This window comes from Jaculus jaculus, chromosome 9, assembly GCF_020740685.1.
Source record: "Jaculus jaculus isolate mJacJac1 chromosome 9, mJacJac1.mat.Y.cur, whole genome shotgun sequence".
Classification (NCBI taxonomy): Eukaryota; Metazoa; Chordata; class Mammalia; order Rodentia; family Dipodidae; genus Jaculus; species Jaculus jaculus.
The window spans coordinates 136,261,928-136,285,234 of record NC_059110.1 but is presented as its reverse complement, the minus strand read 5'-3'; the positions used below and the strand labels follow the sequence as shown (position 1 = coordinate 136,285,234).

Here is a 23,307-nt window from a genome sequence, read left to right as displayed (position 1 = left end):
GGCACGCCAGGGCTTCTAGCCACTGCAAACAAACTCCTGACGCATGCGCCCCCTTGTGCATCTGGCTAATGTGGGCCCTGGGGAATCGAGCCTCGAACTGGGGTCCTCAGGCTTCACAGGCAAGCGCTTAACCGCTAAGCCATCTCTCCAGCCTGCCACATTTCTTTATATATTTCACTCTTCAATCATTTGTTGATAGTATAGAAACAGATATTCGTGAACTGACTTTGTAATTTAGAGAATCCATTTATTAGTAGGCTTTTTGTTTATACAGATTCCTTACAATTTTCTAGGTAAGTAATCATGTCTGTAAATTTTTTACTTCTTCCTTTCCAGTTTATCTTTTTACTGGACTAGCTTGTACCACCAGTGGAATGGTGATCTACATGGTGTGTGAGGGAACACAGTCTCACCCTTGAACTTAGGATGACTGCTCTTGGGAGCTGCCCTTTATTAAGCTAAGCTTCCTTTTAAATTACAGTTTGCAGTTTTTTTTTTTTTTTGTTTTTGTTTTTGTTTTTTTGAGGTAGGGTCTCTCTCTGACCCAGGCTGACCTGGAATTAACGATGTACTCTCAGGGTGGCCTCAAACTCACAGCTATCCTCCAACCTCTGCCTCCCGAGTGCTGGGATTAAATGCATGCACCACCACGGCCGGCACAGCTTGCAGTTTTTATCAATTGGTGTAGTATTTTGTCAAATGTTTTTCTACATTTGAAGATGACTATATGGGGCTGTATTGATGGCTTAGTGGTTAAGGTGGCACATTCATTTGGAGTCTGACTACACTGGCCAGAGGTGCTGGTGTGCCAATTCTCTGTCTCATAAATAAAATAAATTTTAAAAAATTAAAAAGATGACTACATAAATTTTCTTCTATTGTATTTTTCTTCATATATATATATATATATATATATATATATATATATATATATATATATATATTATTGACAACTTCTATACTTACAGACAACAAACCATTATATTTCCCTCCCCTCCCACACTTTCCCCTTCACAACTCTGCTCTCTCTCATATCCTCTCCCTCTCTCCATTAGCCTCTCTTTTAATTTGATGTCATCATCTTTTTCTCCTATTATGAGGGTCTGTGTAAGTACTGCTAGCACTGCGAGGTCATGGATATTGAGACCAACTTCAGTCCAGACAGCTGTATTGAAGGAGTGGTATGGTACCCTTCCTTTGGCTCTTACATTCTTTCCACCACCTCTTCTGCAATGGGCCCTGAGCCTTGCAGGGTGTGAGATGTTTCAGTGCTAGACACTCCTCCATCCCTTCTTCTCAGCACTTCTATTGTATTTAAAAAAATACCTTATTTTTATTTATTTATGAGAGACAAGGAGGGAGGGAGGAGAGCATGGGCATGCCAGGGCTTTCAGCTGCTGCAAACAAACTTCAGATACATGTGCCACCTTGTGCATTTGGCTGTGGGTCCTAGGGAATCAAATCTAGGTCCTTTGGCTTTGCAGGCAAGTGTCTTAATCTCTAAGCCATCTCTCCAGCCCCTTCTATTGCTAATGTGATAAATTATACTGATTAACTTTCAGATGATAAACTAGCTTTGTATTCCAGGCCACAGAAACTGACACTTTGTGATTTTTTTTTTCTTCAGGATTTTGAATTGAACCTGGGCTGTTAGGTTTGCAGGAAAGTACCTTTAACCATGGACCCACCTCTCAGGTCCTATAATTGTTCCTTATAAGATACTTAATGCATTTTGGTATCAAGTAGTGTTACACTGCCTAATAAGATAAATTATAAAATGTTCCATTCTTTACTGTTTATGAAAGCATCTGTATATAATTTATGTAATTCTTTTCTTAAAATGCTAAGTACAATTAATCAATAAAACCATATAAGATATAGTTTGCTTAGATAGGCTTTTTTCTCTTTTAAATTACAATTTAGTAGATCCAGTGATACACAGACTTCCTACTTCTTTTTGAGTCAACATCTAGTTCTATGCATTTTGAGTAATTTGTCCATTTTAGCTCACTTGTTGAATTTTATTGTAAAGAAGTTATTTATTTATAATAATCCCCTTTTTTTGCATGTGTGTATGTGAACATGGATGTGCACAGGCATGTGGAGGCCAGAGGTCAACATCAGGTATCTGCTTTGATTGCTTTGTTCACTGGGGCAAGGTCTCTCATTGGTCCCATGGCTTTCTGATTCAGCTTACCCTGAGGATCTCCTATCTCTGCCTCTTCACTGCTGGCACGACAGGCCAGTCATTATGGCCAGTCAGCATTTCCAAGGTTGCTGGGGACCCAAACTCCAGATCTCATGCTTGCATAGCAAGTGCTTTGTCCACGGAACTCTCCCCAGCCCAGTCCTTCATTTTCTAAAAAAAATTCTTAGGACCATAGTAATACTGCCTCTTATTCTCTCTCTCTCTCTCTTTTTTTTTTTTTTTGAGGTAGGGTCTCACTGTAGCCCAGGCTGACCTGGAATTCACTATGGAGTCTCAGGGTGGCCTCAAACTCGTGGTGATCCTCCTACCTCTGCCTCCCGAGTGCTGGGATTAAAGGCGTGCGCCACCACGCCCGGCTTTGCCTCTTATTCTCAATATTGCGTATTTCTGTTCTCTCCTATTTTCTTCAACAGTTTTGTTGGGGCTTATCCACTTTCACTATCAAGTTTCTAGTGCAATAATTTCTTTTCTCTTTTTCTCTCTCTCTTTCTTCCTCCCCCCACACCCTCAGGTAGGGTCTTGCTCTAGCCCAGGCTGACCAGGAATTCACTATGTACTCTCAGGGTGGCCTTGAATTCACTGTGACCCTCCTACCACTGCCTCCTGAGTGTTGAGATTAAAGTCGTGCACCACCACACCCAGCTTTCTTTCTTGTGATGGCTCTCAACTTATTTTCCTCATAATCAGAAACATAGGCAACTGATTTTATTTAAAATATTATATGTTTATTTATGTGAGAAAGACACAGAGAAAAAGAGGTAGGAAGATATTTGGAGGGGCGGAGAAAGAGCATGTCTGGCTTCCTGCCACTGCAAATGAACTCCATATGCATGTGCCACTTTGTGCATCTGGCTTATGTGGGTTCTGGGGAACTGAACCTGGGCTATCCAGCTTTGCAAGCAAGCACCTTTATCGCTATGCTATCTCTCTGCCACTGTTCATCTTGAAATATTTTACATTCTCTTTGCAACATCTTCATTGACCCATGTTTTCTAGAAGTATGTGAATTTCTAAAGAGATTTTGTCATTGACTTCTAGTTTAATTCCATTGTTTTAGAGAACATTTTTTGTAACCTTTTGACTTTTTTTTTTTTTTTGAGAAACAGAGAAAATGATTATGAGTATGCCAGGACCTCCGCCTGCTACAAATGAACTCCATGTGTGTGCCCCTTGTACACATGTGTGACTGTGCACTGTGTCACTGTGTGTCTGGTTATGTGGGACCTAGAGATCTGAACATGAGTTCTTAGGCTCGTAATGAAGCAGCTTAACTGCTATGCCATCTCTCCAACCCTAACTTTTTTTTCTCTTAAAAAATTCATTTTACTTGAGAGAGAGGGAAAGAGAGAAAGAAAGAGGGAATATGAATGAATATGAATGAGCATCCCAGGGACTCTAGCCACTGCAAATGAACTCCAGGCACATGTGCCACCTTGTGTATCTGGATTACAGAGGCTCTGGGGAATCAAATCTTGTTCCTTAGGCTTTGCAGGCAAACGCCTTAACCACTAAGCCATTCCTCCAGCCCGTATTTTTTATTTTTATTTATTTGCAAATAGAGAGACAGAAGAGAGACAAAGAGAATGGGCACATCAGGGCCTCTAGCTGCAGCAAATAGACTCCAGATGCATGTGCCACTTTGTACTTCTGGCTTTACGTGGGTACTGGTGAAGTGAACCTGGGTCCTTAGGCTTTGCAGGCAAGCACCTTAATTGCTGAGCCATCTCTTCAGACCCCATTTTTTTTTTCAAGGTAGGGTTTCACTCTAGCCCAGGCTGACCTGAAATTCACTATGTAGCCTCAAGGTGGCCTTGAACTCATGGCAATCCTCCTACCTCTGCCTCCCAAGTGCTGTGATTGAAGGCGTGTGCCACCACCCTGGCAGTTTTTTTTTGGGGGGGGGTGGTTTTGAAGTAGGCTGGCCTGCAATTTACTATTTAGTCTCAGGCTGGCCTTGAATTCACAGCAGTCCTCCTACCTCTGCCTCCCTAGTGCTGTAATTAAAGGTATGGACCACCACATCAGTTCTTTGTCAGATTTTGATTCATAATAAAAAGTAATTTTTTATTTTGAATTCCTAATATTAGGTGCATAACTGAGGATTATTTTATCTTTCTAATGAATTAGTATTTTTTTGTCTATCGACTGCTTCTAGACCCACTTGTCTGGATGTCTATCCTGACAGTGATATGGCCTCTTTAGCTTTCTTTTGTTTACACTGCATATATTTCACTTTCAATTGTGTCATCATATTTAAACAACTTCATGCAGACAGCATATGGGCCTGAGGTTGCTTTTCATTCAGTCCAAAAGTCTATGTACTTTAATGTATTTTAGACCATTTATATTCCTATAATTATTACTATGACTGGTTTTAAGTCTAATTTGGCTTATTCTACCATTTGTAAAAAGTAGTTTTTTCTATTATTTATTTATTTGAGAGCAACAAAGGGGGGGGGGGAGAGAAAGAGAGGGAAGAAGAGAGAGAGGGAGAGAGATATGGAGAGAATGGGTGCATCAGGGCCTCCAGCCACTGCAAACAAACTCCAGATGAATGTGTCACCTTATGTATCTGGTTTATGTATGTACTGGGGAATTGAGCCTTGGACTGGGGTCCTTAGGCTTCACAAGCAAGTGCTTAACTGCTAAGCCATCTCTCCAGCCCCAATTTTTTTTCTATATTTTCTTCCCCCTTTTGTTTAAGACCCTGTCTCTGAAAACCAAAATGAAACAAATTTTAATGTTTCATAAATTGAATTTTCAAGTACTGCTCAGTGGTGATTTTGATGGTGAGTAAAGATATGAAAAGAAGATTAAGTAGTTGTAGTCATCGGTAATGTATATCAAGGGGGTAAGTATCAGAGGGAAACAGATTCCATTTAAGTTTATTTTCATTAAGCTGGGCGTGGTGGCGCATACCTTTAATCCCAGCATTTAGGAGGCAGAGGTAGGAGGATTGCTGTGAGTTCGAGGCCGCACTGAGACTACATAGTAAATTCCAGGTCAACTTGAGGTAGATAAAACACTACCTAAAAAAAACCCAAAAAAGAACAAAAAACAAAATAGCTTTCCTGGGCTAGAGAGATGACTTAGTGGTTGAGGTGCTTGCCTGTGAAGCCTAAGGACCCATGTTCAACTCCTCAAGCCCCATGTAAGCCTGACACATATACAAGATAGTGCCGATCTCTGGAGTTTGATTGCAGTGGCTACAGGCCCTGGTGTACCAACTCTTTCATAAAAAAATAGCTTTCCTGATGTAATTTATATACCAAAAGTAGCCTTGTGCCTTTTAAATACCTTTTTTTTATGCTTATTAACAAAATGTTTCACATGGATACATCATGTATTGGTACCCTCTTTTTCCTCATCCCTGTCCCCATTCCTTTGGGGACATTCCTCAGTAGGGTTGTTGGCATTCCCCATGGGGTTGTAGTTTACGTGTTGTGGGAGCAGTAGTCAGTTATTTTTTTGGGGGGGATTAAGTACCTTTTAGGATGAACAAATAATGTGTATAAATTATTTAAGATTTTAGAATACCTGGTTATGCAACCATGAAAACTTTACCTGAATAGATGGGATAATTAAAAACACTGCATAAAGATTGGGTAGTTTCTAACTAGTAAAACTTTACAATGGCAAGTTTGAGCTACAACGTCACTGATTTATTTGAACTTCACAGAAAGCACTGAAAGCCCTACTATTTTAAGAAAAATTGGGCTGGAGAGATGGCTTAGCAGTTAAGTGCTTGCCTGTGAAGCCTAAGGACCCCGGTTCGAGGCTTGATTCCCCAGGACCCATGTTAGCCAGATGCACAAGGGGGCACATGTATCTGGAGTATGTTTGCAGTGGCTGGAGGCATGCCCATTCTCTCTCTTTCTCTCTCCCTGCCTCTTTCTCTGTCACTTTCAAAATAAATAAATAAACATAAAACAAAAAAAAAATTAAAAAAAAGAAAAATTAATCTTATTTGGAAATCAAAATGAGAGTTTTTACAAAGAAAGGAGGAAGTTGTTTTTATCTCTTGGAAGCAGAGTCTTGTTATGTTGCCTATGCTGGTCTTGAATTCCTGGACTTAAGCAATCTTCCTGCCACAGCCCCACAAGTGCTGGGATTACATGTGTTCACCATCATACCCCACTCCCCAAAAATGTATTTGTTAACTGCATCCTGCGCCATCAGCTATGGGACATTTAGTTTTGGCAATGTGATTAAAAACGACCATTTCTACAGCATGGCCCAGATGATTAGAGCTCTGACCTTCGGACCCCATGTGTGTACCTTTGTGGAGGTTCTCCAGGGGCTCAAGGACTCCCCTCCGGAAGGAGGCCATAGGGTCTTGCACACAGGACCTAAGGCTCAGCATGCTCTGTAGGTGAGGCTCCTGAAGAAGCTGCTCCCTGTAAGCTGTCAGTTGAGGTGAACGGCAGAGCAGGGCGGCAACGTTGTGGACAAATTCTGGTACCAGGCATGTGTAGGCATTATCTGCTTGACAGTAGTGATAGGCAACCACCTACAAAAGAAAGATGACACTGCAAACGGGCTTGTCAGTAGCCAGAGCAACAGCTACTGTTGCTACTATATGCTCTCTAATGCTGTCTTTTGTTTCTCCATTTCCCCAACCTTTCAAATAAAAGATGCTGACTATCTAATTTATACACGATCCAAAATTAGATACAACATCCCTATTTTGTATCTATGATACCACAGCATAAAATTAAAGTTCGCAAATAAAAGTTGAACACTTATTCTATCCTAAAAGAAACAGGAAGCAAGACTAAGAATGAAGATTTGCATTAACATTGCTAAAAAAAAAACCTAGCATTTATTTAACATGGAAAGTTGAATTCTGTCAATAAGCACTAGAAAAAACTAATCAGAGGACAATTATGTTAGTCTCAATAGATACATATGCTTATATCATTTTTTGGTTATAGTTATACTAAAAGCTTAGCTTCATAGAAATAAAATAATTTACATTAAAAATATCAAAAATATCTCTGAGAACTATGACACAGAGAAAGAGTATCAGAATTAGATAAAAGGAAGATGGAAAGAGGTGAGATTTTTGTTAGATGCAGGTCTTAAATTCAAAGAACTTAGGAAACTCATGATTTTTTTTTTCTTTTATGGGACATGGTCTCATAGAGTCCAGGCAGGCTTTGAATTTGCTATGTAGCCAAGGAAGACCTTGACTTTCTGACCATGCCTGGTTTATATATTGCTGGAGATTGATACTAGGACTTTGTGCATGCTAGATGAACACTTAACCAACTGAACATCCCTGTCTATAAGTCTTTTTTTTTCTTTTTTCTTTTTGGTTTTTCGAGGTAGGCTCTCACTCTGGTCCAGGCTGACCTGGAATTAACTCTGTAGTCTCAGGGTGGCCTTGAACTCGTGGCGATCCTCCTACCTCTGCCTCCCGAGTGCTGGGATTAAAGGCGTGCGCCACCACGCCCGGCTTCTGTCTATAAATCTTAATAACACTGAAGCTCTAGCCTGTTTGGCTAAACCGTGGAGTTTAGAATCTGTGGTTTTGTTTGAGTCATACAGAGTTCATTCCAAAAGCAAGTGATCTCTCTCTCTCTCCTCCCTTCCTTCCTCCCTCCCTTCCTTCCTTCTTTCCTTCCTTTTTTCTTTTTTTGAGGCATGATCTCATTCTAGCTCAGACTAACCTGGAGCTTACTCTGTACCCAGGCTGTCTAGCCTTCCTCCTACCTCAGCCCCTGGAGTGCTCAGACTATAGGTAAGAAGCACCATGCCGAGATCTCTCTTGGTTTTTGAGAGGCTTTTGTAATATAGCCCAAGCTGACCTAGAACTCCCGAGCCTCTTGTTTCAGCCTCTTAAGTACTTAGATTGCAGGTGTTCACCTCCATGTCTGGATTAGAGGGTAACTTTAATCTAGATCACTTATCTGGGTTTATTATTACCCAGAAAAGTAATGGGATACAGAGAAAGTGTGACATTGGTGGGGAGACTCAGCTTGCTGCTCAGCACATAGTAAGCAGGCAGTGGTGACCAGCTGATCTCACTCCTTTGTCACCATCATTCCATCTTCCTCCTCCTCTGCCTTGCTCATTCACCACCATCAAAGCTCTGTACATTTTGTCCATTTTAGCTACTAGTTTTAGCCTACAGGCAAGTGAGACTTCACAGAGGCATTCAGGGATATGCCACTGGCAGGACTGACCTCTAGTCTTCCCTCAGACCACAGTTCTCCACTGACGAGTTCTACTTTGAAAAGACTGCTAATCTAAGTATGATCATGCTAGAAATGCCATTTTGTTTTACATATTTATTTTTATTCATTCATTTACTTGAGAGAGAAAGAGGGAGGGGAGAGAGCAGGAGGAAGAGGGAGGGAGGGAAGGCGGGAGGGAGGGAGGGAGAGAGGGAGCGGGAAAGAGAGAATGAATGAGAACAGGCATGCCAGGGGCTCCAGCTGCTGTAAACTCCAGACGCATGTGCCACCTCGTTCATCTGGTTTATGTGGGTCCTGGGGAATTGAACCTGAGTCTTTAGACTTCTCAGACAAGTACCTTAACTGCTAAGCCATCTCTCCAGCCTACCATTTCTTTTAAACAGCTGAAATTCTTCTCGTTAAACACAAGGGAAATTAAGCAAAACAGGAAATGCATATACATACATACATACATACATACACACACACACACACACACACACACACACACACACATATATAAATAAAGCTGAAGGTGGAACTGCTTGTGAGTGAAACAATGACATCTGAGCAAAACATGGGAGCTGGCAATTGCAGGTTAGATTTTATGAAATCTCCATTCTTCTCTTGAGCTAGATCAGTCATTGCTTTGTCATCTATCATAAAGACAATACAGGAAACTCAAAGAAAAATACTGTTGGCAACTGATCTGTCCTCTCAATAAACAGTGAATGATAATGTTTTTTTCACTATGTGGATACAAATCTTTACTTGATTAAAAAACAAAATTCCATCAAACTTTACTTCAATGGATTTCACATATGGAGGCAAAGCACAGCTCAACAAATTGGCTATAATTTGCTTTTTATCTAAAGTAATGGGATGTCACTTTAAAGATAAAAATTATGGTATTTTAAAAAAAGATTCTTTTATTGATTTCATTAAAAATCTCATATATACTTGACTGAAATTTCATTTAGCTAAGTTTAATGGTAAGTTTATATCTCTGTAGCTGCTGCTTCTATTTTTTAAATTTAAATTTTTTTTAGGTAGGGTTTTGCTTTAGCCCATTCTGACCTGGAATTCAATATGGAGTCTCAGGGTAGTCTTGAATTCATGGCAATTCTCCTAACTCTGCCTCTCAAATGCTGGGATTAAAGGCGTGCACCACCATGCCTGGTGCTGTTACTTTTAACCTTTAACTGGCATGTCAAATATTTAGCAGAATGATGTCTCTGTAGTATTTAGGTAGAAAAATCACTCAACATCTTGCTGAGATTTGCAATGTGGCTCAAAATAGTGTTACTTATTAGACATTTCAAAGTAGCTATGTAATAATATAGTAAATATAATATTATATAATATAAATCTGTTAAAAAACATTTGGAACTTCCCTCAAATTGTGTTTTGATGCTATTGACAACTTTTCCTTTTTTAATATATATATTTCTTGACAACTTCTACACTTACAGACAACAAACCATGATATTTCCCTCCTCTCCCCCACTTTCCCTTTCATAACTCTGCTCTCCATCGTATCTCCTCCCTCTCTCCATTAGTCGCTCTTTTAATTTGATGTCATCAGCTTTTCCTCCTATTATGAGGGTCTTGTGTAGGTATTGCTAGGCACTGTGAGGTCATGGATATCAAGGCCTCTTTCTGTCCAGATAGCTGCATTGTAAAGAGTGATACCCTTCCTTTGGCTCTTAAATTCTTTCTGCCAGCTCTTCTGCAATGGACCCTGAGCCTTGGAGGGTGTGAGATGTTTCAGTGCTGGACACTCCTCTGTATTGAAAACTTTTCTTGTGTGTGAATAGCAATCAAGCCTGGAAATATGGACTCTTTTAGCCTCTTAGTGTATTAATGATTAGGACACATTTATAAAGCATTCCTTGCAGTTTTGAGAACATTGTCATAATTGTTATTGCTACAACTTCTTGGAAATGACTCAGAACCAATATACTTAAAACATATTTTATTTATTTATTTATTTGTTTGAGAGAGAGAAAGAGGCAGAGAGGGGTAGGGAAAGACAGAAAGAGAAAGAGGCAGAAGGGAAGGGAGGGAGAAAGAGAGAGAGACAGAGAGAGAATGGGCCTGTTAGGGCCTCTAGCCACTGCAAATGAATTCTAGTTACATGTGCTACTTTGTGCATATCGCTTCCTAGGGAAGCGAACCTGGGTCCTTTGGCTTTGCAGGCCAGCGCCTTAACTGCTAAACCATCTCTCCAGCCCTCCAGAACCAAAATGCTTTTAATAAATCAACATGTAAAGTTCTTTTTCTGTGTGTGTTTGTTTTTTTTTTATAATATTTTTTCTTTTTTTCATGTTTTTAATATATTTTTTTAAATTTTTATTAGCATTTTCCATGATTATAAAAAAATATCCCATGTTAATTCCTCCCACACTTTCTCCTTTGAAATTCCATTCTCCATCATATTACCTATGGTAAATTCTTATCAAAATTACCTGTCTAATTTTCATTTTTAGTTATGTCCTTCTCTCATAATTTTCTCACATTAAATATATTAAGTGTCTAAACATTTTTTGAAGCAGGGTCTCACTCTAGCCCAAGATGACCTGAAACTCAATCTGCTGCCCAGCCTAGTCTCCAACGCGCAGTGATCCTCCTACCTTAACCTCTCAAGTGCTGGGATTAAAGGCATGTGCCACCATACCCAGCTCTGAACTTTTGATTAAAACAACTAGATAAAATTTATCTAGGGGCTGGAGAGATGGCCTTTAGGGGTTAAGGCACTTGCCTGTGAAGCCTAAGGACCTAGGTTCAATTCCCCAGTACCAATGTAAGCCAGATGCACTGGGCAGGGCATGCCTCTCGAGTTGGTTTTCTGTGGCTTGAGGCCCTGAGGCGCCTATTCTCTGTCTCTTGCCTCTTTCTCTCTAATAAATAAAATAAAATATTACAAATATTACAAATATATTTTAAGTGACTAGAACTGCATTAATTCTTTAAAAGAAGACAAGTAAGTAAACTTTATATTCTTCTTGTGAGGGAAGATTTATAAACAGAAGGCTTACAGGTCATAAAGACAAAAGAACTGAGGTCAATATATATAGCTGCATATGAAATTTACTAGGCTACAGATACAGTTCAGTGATAGAGTGCATGCACAGTGCCCTGGTTTCTATTTCCAGCATTGCCAAACAACAACAAACTTTTCATTTAAGGCTATATCCAATAAATGATAAAATAATTAAACTAATCCCACATTAAAAGCAACTTTGAATATTCATAATTCATGTGGACAGAAAAATCCAATTTACATAATGACTGTCATTTATATCTTTTAAATTCTGGAGGTGTAACTACTCTTCCTTAGGTCCACTCTCACATTCTTAGGCCATTATCTCCTGGCCACTCAACTCTCCTGATTCATTTCTTTTTTTAAAAAAATATTTATTTGCAAGCAGTGAGATATAGACAGACAGACAGACAGACAGACAGACAGACACACACACACACACACACACACACACACACACAGAGAGAGAGAGAGAGAGAGAGAGAGAGAGAGAGAGAGAGAGAGAGAGAATGTGTGTGTGTGCATGGGCACGCCAGGGCCTCCTGCCACTGCAAAGGAAGATACAACCAGATACAACCGCCACTTTGTGCATATGGCTTACATGGGTATTGAACCTGGGTTATTAGGCTTTGCAGGCACACATCTTCATCACTGAGCAGTGTCTTTAGTCCCGATTCATTCATTTTTTTTTTTTTTTAAATGAGAGACTGAGAGAGAGGAGAGAATTGGTGTGCCAGGGCCTTCAGCCACTGCAATCAAACTCCAGACGCATGTGCCCCCTTGTGTCCTTGTGCACTTGTGCCACCTTGTGCAACTGGCTTACGTGGGACCTGGAGAGTTGAACATGGGTCCTTAGGCTTTGCAGGCAAGCGCCTTAACCACTAAGCTCTCTCTCCAGCCCCCTGATTAATGATTAATTTTTTTTAATTTTCTTTTTGGTTTTTCGAGGTAGGGTCTCACTCTGGCCCAGGATGACCTGGAATTAACTATGTAGTCTCAGGGTGCCCTTGAATTCACAGCGATCCTCCTACCTCTGCCTCCCAAGTGCTGGGATTAAAGGTGTGTGCCACCACATCCAGCAATTTTTTGTTTTTTTAAAAATATTTTATTTATTTATGAGAGAGAGAGAGAGAGAGGGAGGGAGGGAGGGGGAGAGACGGGGGAGGGAGTAAGGGAGGGAGGGAGGGAGGGAGGAAGAAAGCAAGAGAGAGAAAGAAAGAATTAGACACACCAAGGCCTCTAGCCACTGCAAATGAACTCCAGATGCATGAACTCCAGATGCATGTGCAACTTTGTACATCTGGCTTACGTGGGATCTGGAGAGTTGAACATGGGTGCTTAGGCTTTGCAGGCAAGTGTCTTAACCATTAAGCCATCTCTCAAGCCCTTGGTTCATTTCTTTTTCTTTTCTTTTCTTTTTTTTTTTTTTTTTTTTTGGTTTTCTGAGGAAGGGTTTCTCTGGCCCAGGCTGACCTGATTAACTATGGAGTCTCAGGGTGGCCTCGAACTCATGGTGATCCTCCTAGGTCTTCCTCCCAAGTGCTGGGACTAAAGGCATGCGCCACCATGTCCAGCTTTGACTCATTTCTTTATAAGCACAATCCTTCAACCCTTAAGTCACTGTGTATAGTTGTGTGCTTGTGATAAGACCTTACTAAGCAGTTCAGACTATCCTGAGACTCACTGTGTCCTGAGACTGTGCTGGTCTTGAACCTACAGTTAGCCTCCTGCTTCAGCTTCTTGAGTGCTGGGATCACAGACATGAGTGTCTCTGGTTTTACATGTTTCCTGGAGGTTTATCATGTTACTACTTTTTTTTTTCTTGTCCTTTAGTTCGGATTCTAATCTTTACTCTGAGACTAGAAGCTAAAATGGTTCCCAGGCTTGGATTCTGCCTTAGTAATTTTCCAGTTTAGATCTCTACCATTTTTTATTTTTGCAATAAGACTTTATGACGTGACTTTTTAATATAAACTCATTTTAAATTAATAGAAATATTGCAAAAGTAGTACACAGAGTTTCCATTCATTCCTCATCCAGCTTCCCTTATTAATAGCATTTTACATAACCACAGCATAAATTATCAAAACCAGTAAGTTAATACTGATGTAATAATTTTACAGAAAGAAATTATTTAAATTTTACAGTTTTCCCCCTAGGCGTTTTGCTATTCAGGAGTCTACCCAGGACCCCATATGGCACTTAATTATTTTCTCCTTCTCCTTAGTTTCCTCTCAGCTGTAAGAGGGAGAAGTCATTTTTTTTACAACCCTAACATTTTTAAACATTGATTAGTTATTTTGTTGAATGTCTCTCAGCTGGGCTTGTCTGATGGTTTCTGATGATCTGAGACTTAAAAAAATGTATATATTTAAGCCGGGCATAGTGGTGCACACCTTTAATCCCAGCACTCAGGAGGTAGAGGTAGGAGGATCACCATGAGTTCAAGGCCACCCTGAGACTACACAGTGAATTCCAGGTCAGCCTGGGCCAGAGTGATGCCCTACCTCAAAAAAACAACAACAAAAAAATTCATACACACGCACACATACACATATATACATATATATAATTTGAGAGAGAGAAAGAGGGAGGGAGGGAGGGAGAGAGGGAAAGAGAGAGAGAGAGGGAGGGAGAGAAGGGGTATGCCAGTGCCTCCAGCCATTGCACAGGAACTCCAGACGCATGTGCCCCTTGTGCATCTGGCTTACGTGGGACCTGGAGAATTGAACCTGGATCCTTAGGCTTTGCAGGAAAATGCCTTAACAGCTAAGCCATCTCTCCATCCCATGAACCTTCTTTTGGACAAGAATACCACAAAACACTGTAACGTCCTTGGTGGATCTTATCATGGGTCTCTTAAAGTGTAGGTGAGACTGACATGGTTCATTTGGTTGAAGATAAGGCTCTGCCACTTTCTGTCATTATAAAGTTGCCATATTTCTTTAGTTAGAAATGTCTTGGTAGGGCTTGAGAGATGGCTTAGCGGTTAAGGTACTTGCCTTGTGCGTCTGGCTTATGTGGGATCTGGAGAGTTGAACACAGGTCTTTAGGCTTTGCAGGCAAGCGCCTTAACCACTATTTTTAACTAAAATCTAGGTCTTAACCTTGCGGAGCCTGACATCGTCTACACAAGACCTTAATAATAGGAAAAGATGATGACATCAAAATAACAGAGAGACTAATTGAAAGGGGGTAGATGGAGAGTGGATTTGAGAGGGGGAAAGTGGGGGCAGGGAGGGAATTATGGTTTATTGTCTATAATTATGGAAGCTGTAAATAAAAAGTTAAGATATAGGTCTTTGATGTATCAAAGATTGATAAATTTGACTTAAAATTTTAAATGGGCCAGGCATGATGGTGCATGCCTTTAATCCCAGCACTCAGGAGACAGAGGTAGGAGGATCGCCGTGAGTTAAAGGCCACCCTAAGACTACGTAGTGAATCCCAGGTCAGCCTGGGCTAGAGTGAGACCCTGCCTCAAAACACAAAAACAAAATTTTAAATGATACATATCATAAAAATATTCTTAGATGTCAATATTTAATATATTATTGCTGCTTTTTAATGAATCAGTCAACAAAAAATTTATTTAAACTTCACAGGGCTAAGGAGACAGCTCCATGAATAGTTTTAAGTGCATTTAACCCATAGTTTATAAAACTCTGTCTTAGAGGACTGATCAAATTCTAGAATCTCTACTAAGATTTCTGGAGCACAAGAACTAGATTCTGATTTAACATAACAAAATGATGGGTACTACAATTATGAATCACCACCTAAGTGAATGCCCTGATATTTCATAATGGAAAATAACTCATTCACAAGTATTAACTGAACTTCCATTGTCTTAAGTTCTGGCAATATAATCCCTGTTTATCCTTCACAGTTACAGTAAATTAAACAGGTAACAAAGATGAGTATTATTAAAAAGAAAAAACATAAGGTATAAGGGGAGACAAAGAAGGCGGCTCTCCCCCCTTTTTTTGGATTTGGGATTTCTCCTAGTGTAGGCTAGGCATGCACTCTACTTACTCTAGCCTCTATCCCAGGCTGACCTGGTATTTACTATGGAGTCTCAGGCTAGCCTTGAATTCACAGCGATCCTACCTCAGCTTCCCAAGTTCTGGGATTAAGGCATGTCCCACCGACTCATAACTCTCCTTTTGTTATGGTTTTAAAAATTTTTGGGGGGCTGGAGAGATGGCTTAGCAGTTAAGCGCTTGCCTGTGAAGCCTAAGGACCCCGGTTCGAGGCTTGGTTCCCCAGGTCCCACGTTAGCCAGATGCACAAGGGGGCGCACGCGTCTGGAGTTCGTTTGCAGTGGCTGGAGGGCCTGGCTCGCCCATTCTCTTTCTCCCTCTATCTGTCTTTCTCTCTGTCTGTCACTCTCAAATAAATAAATAAAAATTGAACAAAAAATATTAAAAAATTTTTTTTTGGTATATGTCTTATGTGTATGGGTACACATGTATATGTGGCTGCATGTGCATGTGGAGGTCAGAGGACAACATTGAGTGTCATTCCTCAGGCATATTCAGCCCCCCCCTTTTTTAACAGGGTCTCTTACTGACCTAGAACTGGGTTAGTAGACTAGACTTGCTGGGGCAGAAAGCTCCAGGGGTCTTCCTGTCACTGCCTCCTCAGTGCTAGGTTTGTAGGTACATAAGATTCTGGGCATTGAACTCAGGTCCTCAAGCTTGCAAGGCCAAGTCCTTTACTGTGTATCTCCTCAGCTACCCCTCTCCCTGCCCTGACCTCTTTTTACTTTTTATTTTGAGATAGGTTCTCACTAAATTGCCCAGGTCAGACTTGAGCTCATTTTGTAGTCCCAAAAGGCCTTGAACTTGCAATATTCCTATTTCAGTCTCCTGAGCAGATGAAATTACAGGCCTGTACCACAGATAGTTAAACTGAAGTATAAAGGAGGATGAGGAATTATGGCAGTGTTCCAGATAAGAGACAAAATAGTATGTCTATAGGCCCTAAGGCAAGAGACAGATTTACACTTTCAAGTTGAAATCAATTTTAGTGTGGCTACAGGGTTAAGTGGTAATTGGTGGGTTTTCAACTGAGGGGTGATTTTGTCCCCAGGGAACATCTGGCAATGTCTAAAGACATTCTGGTTGCCATAACCTGGGATCAAGAAAGTAACAGGTGTGGGATAATGGGTAATAGCCAACTATACTTTTAAACACGTTACAACTCACAGGGCAATGCCAAAGAGCCCCTCGCCCCAGACATTATCTGACCTAAAATATTTAGTTTGGGGCAAGATACAAATGCCTACTATAGTTCATGTGATTTTTTTTTTAATGTTTGTTTTCAGTGCTGGGGATTTAACCTGGGCCTCAAGCTAGGTAAGTGCTCTATTACTGTCCACCCCTCATGATTGCTGTTTCTTCTTGATGTTCTGTTTCTTTGAGGTGGCATCTCATTATGTGGCCAGGCTAGCCGGGAACTCCTGGTCCTCATGTTACAGTGTAATAGGTGCTAGGCTTACAGTAGAGTGATCAGTATCGAAACACTGATCCAGTTTAATGGACGAGGCAGATGCAAAAATACTTTACATTGTTTATTTGGTTTATATTGTCAACCTGACAGGACGTAGAAATGCCTGTGAAGAATTATGTATATGAAGTTCGCATCTGTGCTAGTCTGTGAGAGGTCACCTGATTCTGTGGATCGTGGGTAGTGCCATTCCGCGGGCTGGGGTCCTGAAGTACATAAAATGGAAAGCTGGTTGAGCGGCAGCGTTCATCGCTCCCTGCTTCCTTACTATGCCGGGTGCGCCAGCTCTGCTTCAAACTCCTGCTGCTGTCTAGCCTTCCCCAACATGATGCATGGTAACCTGAACTGTATGCTAAAATAAATGCTTCCTTCCTTAAACTGACATGTCAGGTACACTGCCCCAGCAATGAAAAGGTAATTAGCACACACAAGATGGTTGTTTTCCTCAAATTTGGCATCCTGCCTGCAGATGAAATCTAGGTCTGACTAACTTCAGTGTTAATTTCTTAGGATAAAGTCCCTTGATAGATTATAAAAACATCATTTATAGGCTATTTGTTGTTTGGCTTGGTTGTTATTTCTTCTGTCTTTTCAAGAATATACATGTCAACACAAATCAACAATTATATTTCACTGTTGTTTCCATCTCCATTTTACGTCTAACATGCTTGTTACTGAGGATGCTGGCACGATGACTTCTTTGGCTAATGGCTCTGACAAGACTATCAACAACCTGAAGCACATGATTTGACATATCCTTGATATGGTACAGTACTAGTCTCTTGGTAAGAATGACATTTGACTTTCTTACATAAATTTCTTTGGGAAAAAAATCCCTTTGCTTTTATGTTTCCATGATACTTCTTGAAAGTATCAAGTTTCGACTTCCAGCCAAGATGGCGAACGCCTAGCTGTGCTGCAAATCCTGGGAAAAGAAAAACCAAATGGCTGAACCTTCACCAGGTCCTTACAGGAAACACCTGAAACACAAGACACTGGAGAGGGTAGGATCAAGTCTAACCTAAATCTTCTACATCTTCCCTCCCCTCCTCTCCGTCTCTCTCTTGTCTCTCTAACTCTTGTATATTAGTTATCTTTTTCCTCATTTTCTTAGTGGACACTAACCTGTAACTCCCCGTACCAGCATGGGGCTATCATCCACAATGAGCTTTTGATCAGAGAAACCTACAAGGTTTCCTAAAAGATAGGCAGATTGGGGCTGGAGAGATGGCTTAGCAGTTAAGCGCTTGCCTGTGAAGCCTAAGGACCTCGGTTTGAGGCTCGATTCCCCAGGACCCACGTTAGCCAGATGCACAAGGGGGCGCACGCGTCTGGAGTTCGTTTGCAGTGGCTGGAAGCCCTGGCGTGCCCATTCTCTCTTTCTCTCTCTCCCTCTTTCTATCTCTGTCTGTTGATGTCAAATAAATAAATAAATAAATAAAATTAAAAAAAAAAAAAGGCAGATTGCTGTCAGAGTACTTGATGACCCACCAAAGGTTAGTGGTAAGGCCCTATTGGTGAAGACACCATATGCAGCTGCCATGTAAAATGGAACAGCATGGCTGGAAGCCAGGAAAGTCAGTCCCCAGACAGTCAGCGTGTCTAGTGCCAGAAGGTGCTACACGGGTGACTGAGGGAAATGACCAATACCTGTCCAAGCAACTCATGATCAAACCTATTTAGCAGCAAATAACCTGTTGTGATGCCCACACAAGTGCAATAGTGGCACACAGCCATGGTGGGGAACCAACTGCTCTTGATTTGGCTAACTGATCCCCTCAGTGGTACAGGACCCATAGCTGGAGCTGGGAAACAAGTCAGAACCATATCCAAACATAAGCCCACTCTCCAATATCAAGCTACCATCAATCACGGGCTACAAGAGGGCCTACACCTATTAAACTCTCTATAAAAAAAGTAAGGGTTATCTCATTTGTCCTGGTGCTAACTTACTCTCCGTTGGAGAATCTGCTTCTCTTTTTTAGATAGATGCAGATCCTAAGTAGAGAGCCACTCCATCATATCTCAAAAGGGCCCTGGCTGAAACTAAGGAAAATTGGTGAAACAAGCAAGGGTGCTGTTTTCCTGATGAACTGGATACCAGCACAAGGGGGAAGGAGACCAACACAGAAAAAAATCAACTCCTACCAAATCAGAGAGCCAGAGCCTCAGAGGCCCCCAACACCTCATCACCAAAGCAGACCAAAAATGAACCCAATATGGCTCAGGGAAATTTCGAGGAAGAGGGGGCGAAAAGAATGTCAGTGCCACATGTTGGGTCATGATACACAGAGACATTTATCGTACCAATAATTGTGGGCTAACTCCACAATGCATGACACATATACCTCAACAAGGAGGGGCCAATGGGGAGTGGGTAGGACATGGATGAGCTTAATAATGGTACCAAACTGACTGTATTTGCTGAATACAAAACTAATAAAAAAGTATTAAGTTTCTTTAAGTAGTTTATTTCATTCATTCAAAATATATATATATATACACACACATATGTATATATGTATGTATGTGTGTGTGTGTGTGTGTATATATATACATATATATATATATATATATATATATATATATACACACACACACACACACATATACACACATAGGCTTCTTCATTTAATGCCTACACATTTACAACTTACCTAGTATGACAGGAGCTTCTAGCTGCATAAATATATTTTTTTAAAATTTACATCAACAAATGACTGAGAGGTGTGCTGGGAAGAAGGCTCAGTGGTTAAGTGTGCTTGTCACGCAAGCATGTGGGCCTGAGATGGATTCCGCAGCACCACGCACAAGCCTGGGGGTGGCAGCACACACTTGCGGTCCCAGTGCGGGGAGTGAGGGGAGAGTCTGGGGGCTTTCCGGCTGGCTAGTCTATCTACATTGGTGATCTCCAGGGTCGGTGAGATAGCCGGTCTCAAAAATAAGGTAAAGAGCCACTGACAAAGACACCTGGCAAGGACCTCTGGCCTCTACATGCATGTACACACATGTGAACGCACATGCGTCTTCTGCATAAACCACATACAGGACCACATACACACATGCAAAATAACTGAAAGGTACACCTTCACTGTAATTTTCTTGCTTTGAAGTCACATTCAATGATTGATAGATTTTCCAAAAGAACAGTACACAAAAATCCTTCTTGTCAGATTAAAAAGGCAGCAGTCATTAAAAGCATAAGCTCTAGAGTCTGTTTCATCATTTTCAGAATGAAGATAATAATAGTTTTCATCTTACTGAGGTGGATATAGACTCTGAATCCTAGCTCTACCATTTACTCACAGCAGGACATTGGAAAACTAATCACTGGAGCTGAAGTGTTTTTTTCTTCTTAAATAAAATGGAAATAATAATGACTACCACACAGGGTACCAAGCATATGCATTCTCCAGGCATGAGCAATACAAAAATCATACAACTTTAATGGACATCAATTTTTGGATATTTCTGATATAGGATATACCATCTAGATGCCCTCTATGTATTCAAGTTTCTAGTAAGATTTTTTTTTTTTTTTAATGCCTAAGCATTAAAGAAAAAAGAACACAGCACAACTACTTGTGGAGGCACACACCTGCAATTCCAGCATTTGGGAGGCAGAGGCAGAAAGATCAGGGATTCAAAGCCAGTCTTGGCTACACAGTAGCGAGTTAATGACCAAACTGGGCCAGATGAGACCCTGTCCCAAACACAAAAAGATAAATAAATAGGAAGAATATATCACAATGCATAAAATAAAAATAATGCTATAAAAGGAGACAACTATAGAAAAGAAAGAACTACTGCAAACTACAACATTGGAAAGTTATGATAACTAAAATAATTTGTTTTGGTTTTTCGAGGTAGGGTCTTACTTTAGCCCAGGCTGACCTGAATTCACTACAGAGTCTCAGGGTGGCCTCGAACTCATGGAAATCCTCCTACCTCTGCCTCCTGAGTGCTGGGATTAAAGGCGTGCACCACCATGCCTGGCTCCAAAATAATTTTTTAATAAAAAGATTGGAAGATAATGTTGAAGAAACCTCCCAAGGTCAGCAACTATTCATCCTCAGCCCAAACCAAAAATATAAAGTGAGAAAACAGTATAGAAAATGAGAAAAAAAGTTTAAAAAACCAGAGTATCAGGGGCTGGAGAGATGGCTTAGTGGTTAAGCGCTTGCCTGTGAAGCCTAAGGACCCTGGTTCGAGGCTCGGTTCCCAAGGTCCCACGTTAGCCAGATGCACAAGGGGGCGCACGCGTCTGGAGTTCGTTTGCAGTGGCTGGAGGGCCTGGCGCGCCCATTCTCTCTCTCTCCCTCTATCTGTCTTTCTCTCTGTGTCTGTTGCTCTCAAATAAATAAATAAAAAATGGACAAAAATATTTAAAAAAACCAGAGTATCAGTACAGAAAGCATGAATTTTGATTAACAAGAGTTGTTGAAAGAGAACAGAGGAAATTATCACTAAACAGTAAAATCATTTCATAGAATAAATGTTATCTTTATGGTTTGCGACATTCCAACATAACAAGTGTTTATTTATTTAGTTCTTAGAGAGACAGACAGGGGCAGAGAGAGAGACAGACAGACGAGAGAGAATGGGCACCACGGCTGCCAGCCAGTACAAACCAACTCCAGATGTATGCACTACCTTATGCATCTGGCTTATGTGGGTCCTGCAGAGTCAAACCTGGGTCCTTTAGCTTTGTAGGCAACTGCTTTAAGTGCCAAGCCATCTCTCCGGCCCCATACCAACATAGTAAAAGGAAAGATGATCCAAGAATAATAGTGATTAAAAGATCCTGGAAGGGCTGGAGAGATGGCTTAGCGGTTAAGCGCTTGCCTGTGAAGCCTAAGGACCCCGGTTTGAGGCTCGGTTCCCCAGGTCCCACGTTAGCCAGATGCACAAAGGGGTGCACGTGTCTGGAGTTCGTTTGCAGAGGCTGGAAGCCCTGACGCGCCCATTCTCTCCCTCTCTCTCTCTCTTTCTCTCTATCTCTATCTCTCTATCTGTCTTTCTCTCTGTGTCTGTCGCTCTCAAATAAATAAATAAATAAAAAGATCCTGGAAGCTTCTAGAAAGGAAAAACACATATGCAAAGGATTCTGAATAAGAATCATATCCAAAAGGTCTGGCAAGATGGCCCAGCACTTAAGATGCTTGCTGGCAAAGCCAAAGGACTCAGGTTTGGTTTCCCAGGACCCATGTAAAGCCAGATGCACAAGGTGGTGCATGTGCTTGGAGTTAGTTTGCAGTGGCTAGAGGCCATGGCATGCCCATTCTCTTTTTCTTTGCCTCTCTCTAAATAAATAAATATTTTAAAAAATTTCAAAAGAATTATAACCAATAGCAATACTGAAAGTTTACAGCAATGAAGCAATGCCTTTAAAATTCTAAAGGGAAAATTATTTTTAAGTAACATTTTATTATTTATTTATTTGGTGGGGGGTGAATGGGCGCACAAGGGTCTCCAGCCACTGCAAATGAACTCCAGATGCAAGCGCCACCTTGTGCCTCTGGCTTTACATGAATACTGGGGAATCGAACTTAGGTCCTTTGGTTTTGCTGGCAAGTACCTTAACCATTGAGCAATCTCTCCAGCCTTGGGAAAATGATTTTTAACTAGGATGATATGCCATGTGAAATGAATGAATGAATGAATGCATGCATCAATCAATAAATAAAACATGGCCATCAAATAAAGATGCTTTTTAGAATGTTGTCTCTTAGGAGGCTGTTGGAGGACGGACTCCATCAACACAATGAACAAAATTAACAGGGTCAACAAGAGAGAGGTGGTAGGAGCTTTCAGGACAAGAAGAAGGTGGTAAGCCTTAAGAGGATCCTGGATTCAGAATGAATATCAAGGAGAGCTTTCTAGAATGGAAAATTGTTTAAGTTTTACACAACTACATTCAGGGCGAGGAATGGCCTAGCCAAAAGTTTGAAGAAAAGTTAAAAAAAAAAAAAAAACCTTTTTGTTTAATTCACAATTTTTTAAAATATTTAAAAAAATGTTTAAAAAATTATTTGGAGGGAGGGAGGAAGGGAGGGAGAGAGAGAAAGAAAATGGACATGCCAGGGCTCCTGCCATTACATACAAACTCCAGGCACATGTGCCACTTTGTGCATCTGACATTACATGGGTACTGGTGAATTGAACTCAGGCCACCAGGCATTGCAAGCAAGTACTTTAACCACTGAACCATTTCTCTAGCCCAAGAAAAAATTTTGAAACAAGGTATTTTATAAACTTCAGGAAGAACCAAACTGTTCAATAAGGAAATATAATTCTTTGTTTCAGTGTGGACCATGATTGTACTGTATTAATACTGAAAATACTGTCACAGGAATTAAGAAAAA

At 40.8% G+C, this 23,307-nt stretch overlaps 1 protein-coding gene across 3 annotated transcripts in view; it reads right to left on the bottom strand.

Annotated features, from left to right (window-relative positions):
• Tanc2 (tetratricopeptide repeat, ankyrin repeat and coiled-coil containing 2) overlaps nt 1–23,307 on the bottom strand; it is a 382,841-nt gene that overhangs the window by 84,158 nt on the left and 275,376 nt on the right. For all 3 annotated transcript variants that reach the window (XM_045158789.1, XM_045158790.1, XM_045158791.1), the window contains one exon: nt 6,488–6,719. In XM_045158789.1, the coding sequence (XP_045014724.1) occupies nt 6,488–6,719 (232 nt within the window). The remainder of the gene's footprint in view (nt 1–6,487; nt 6,720–23,307) is intronic.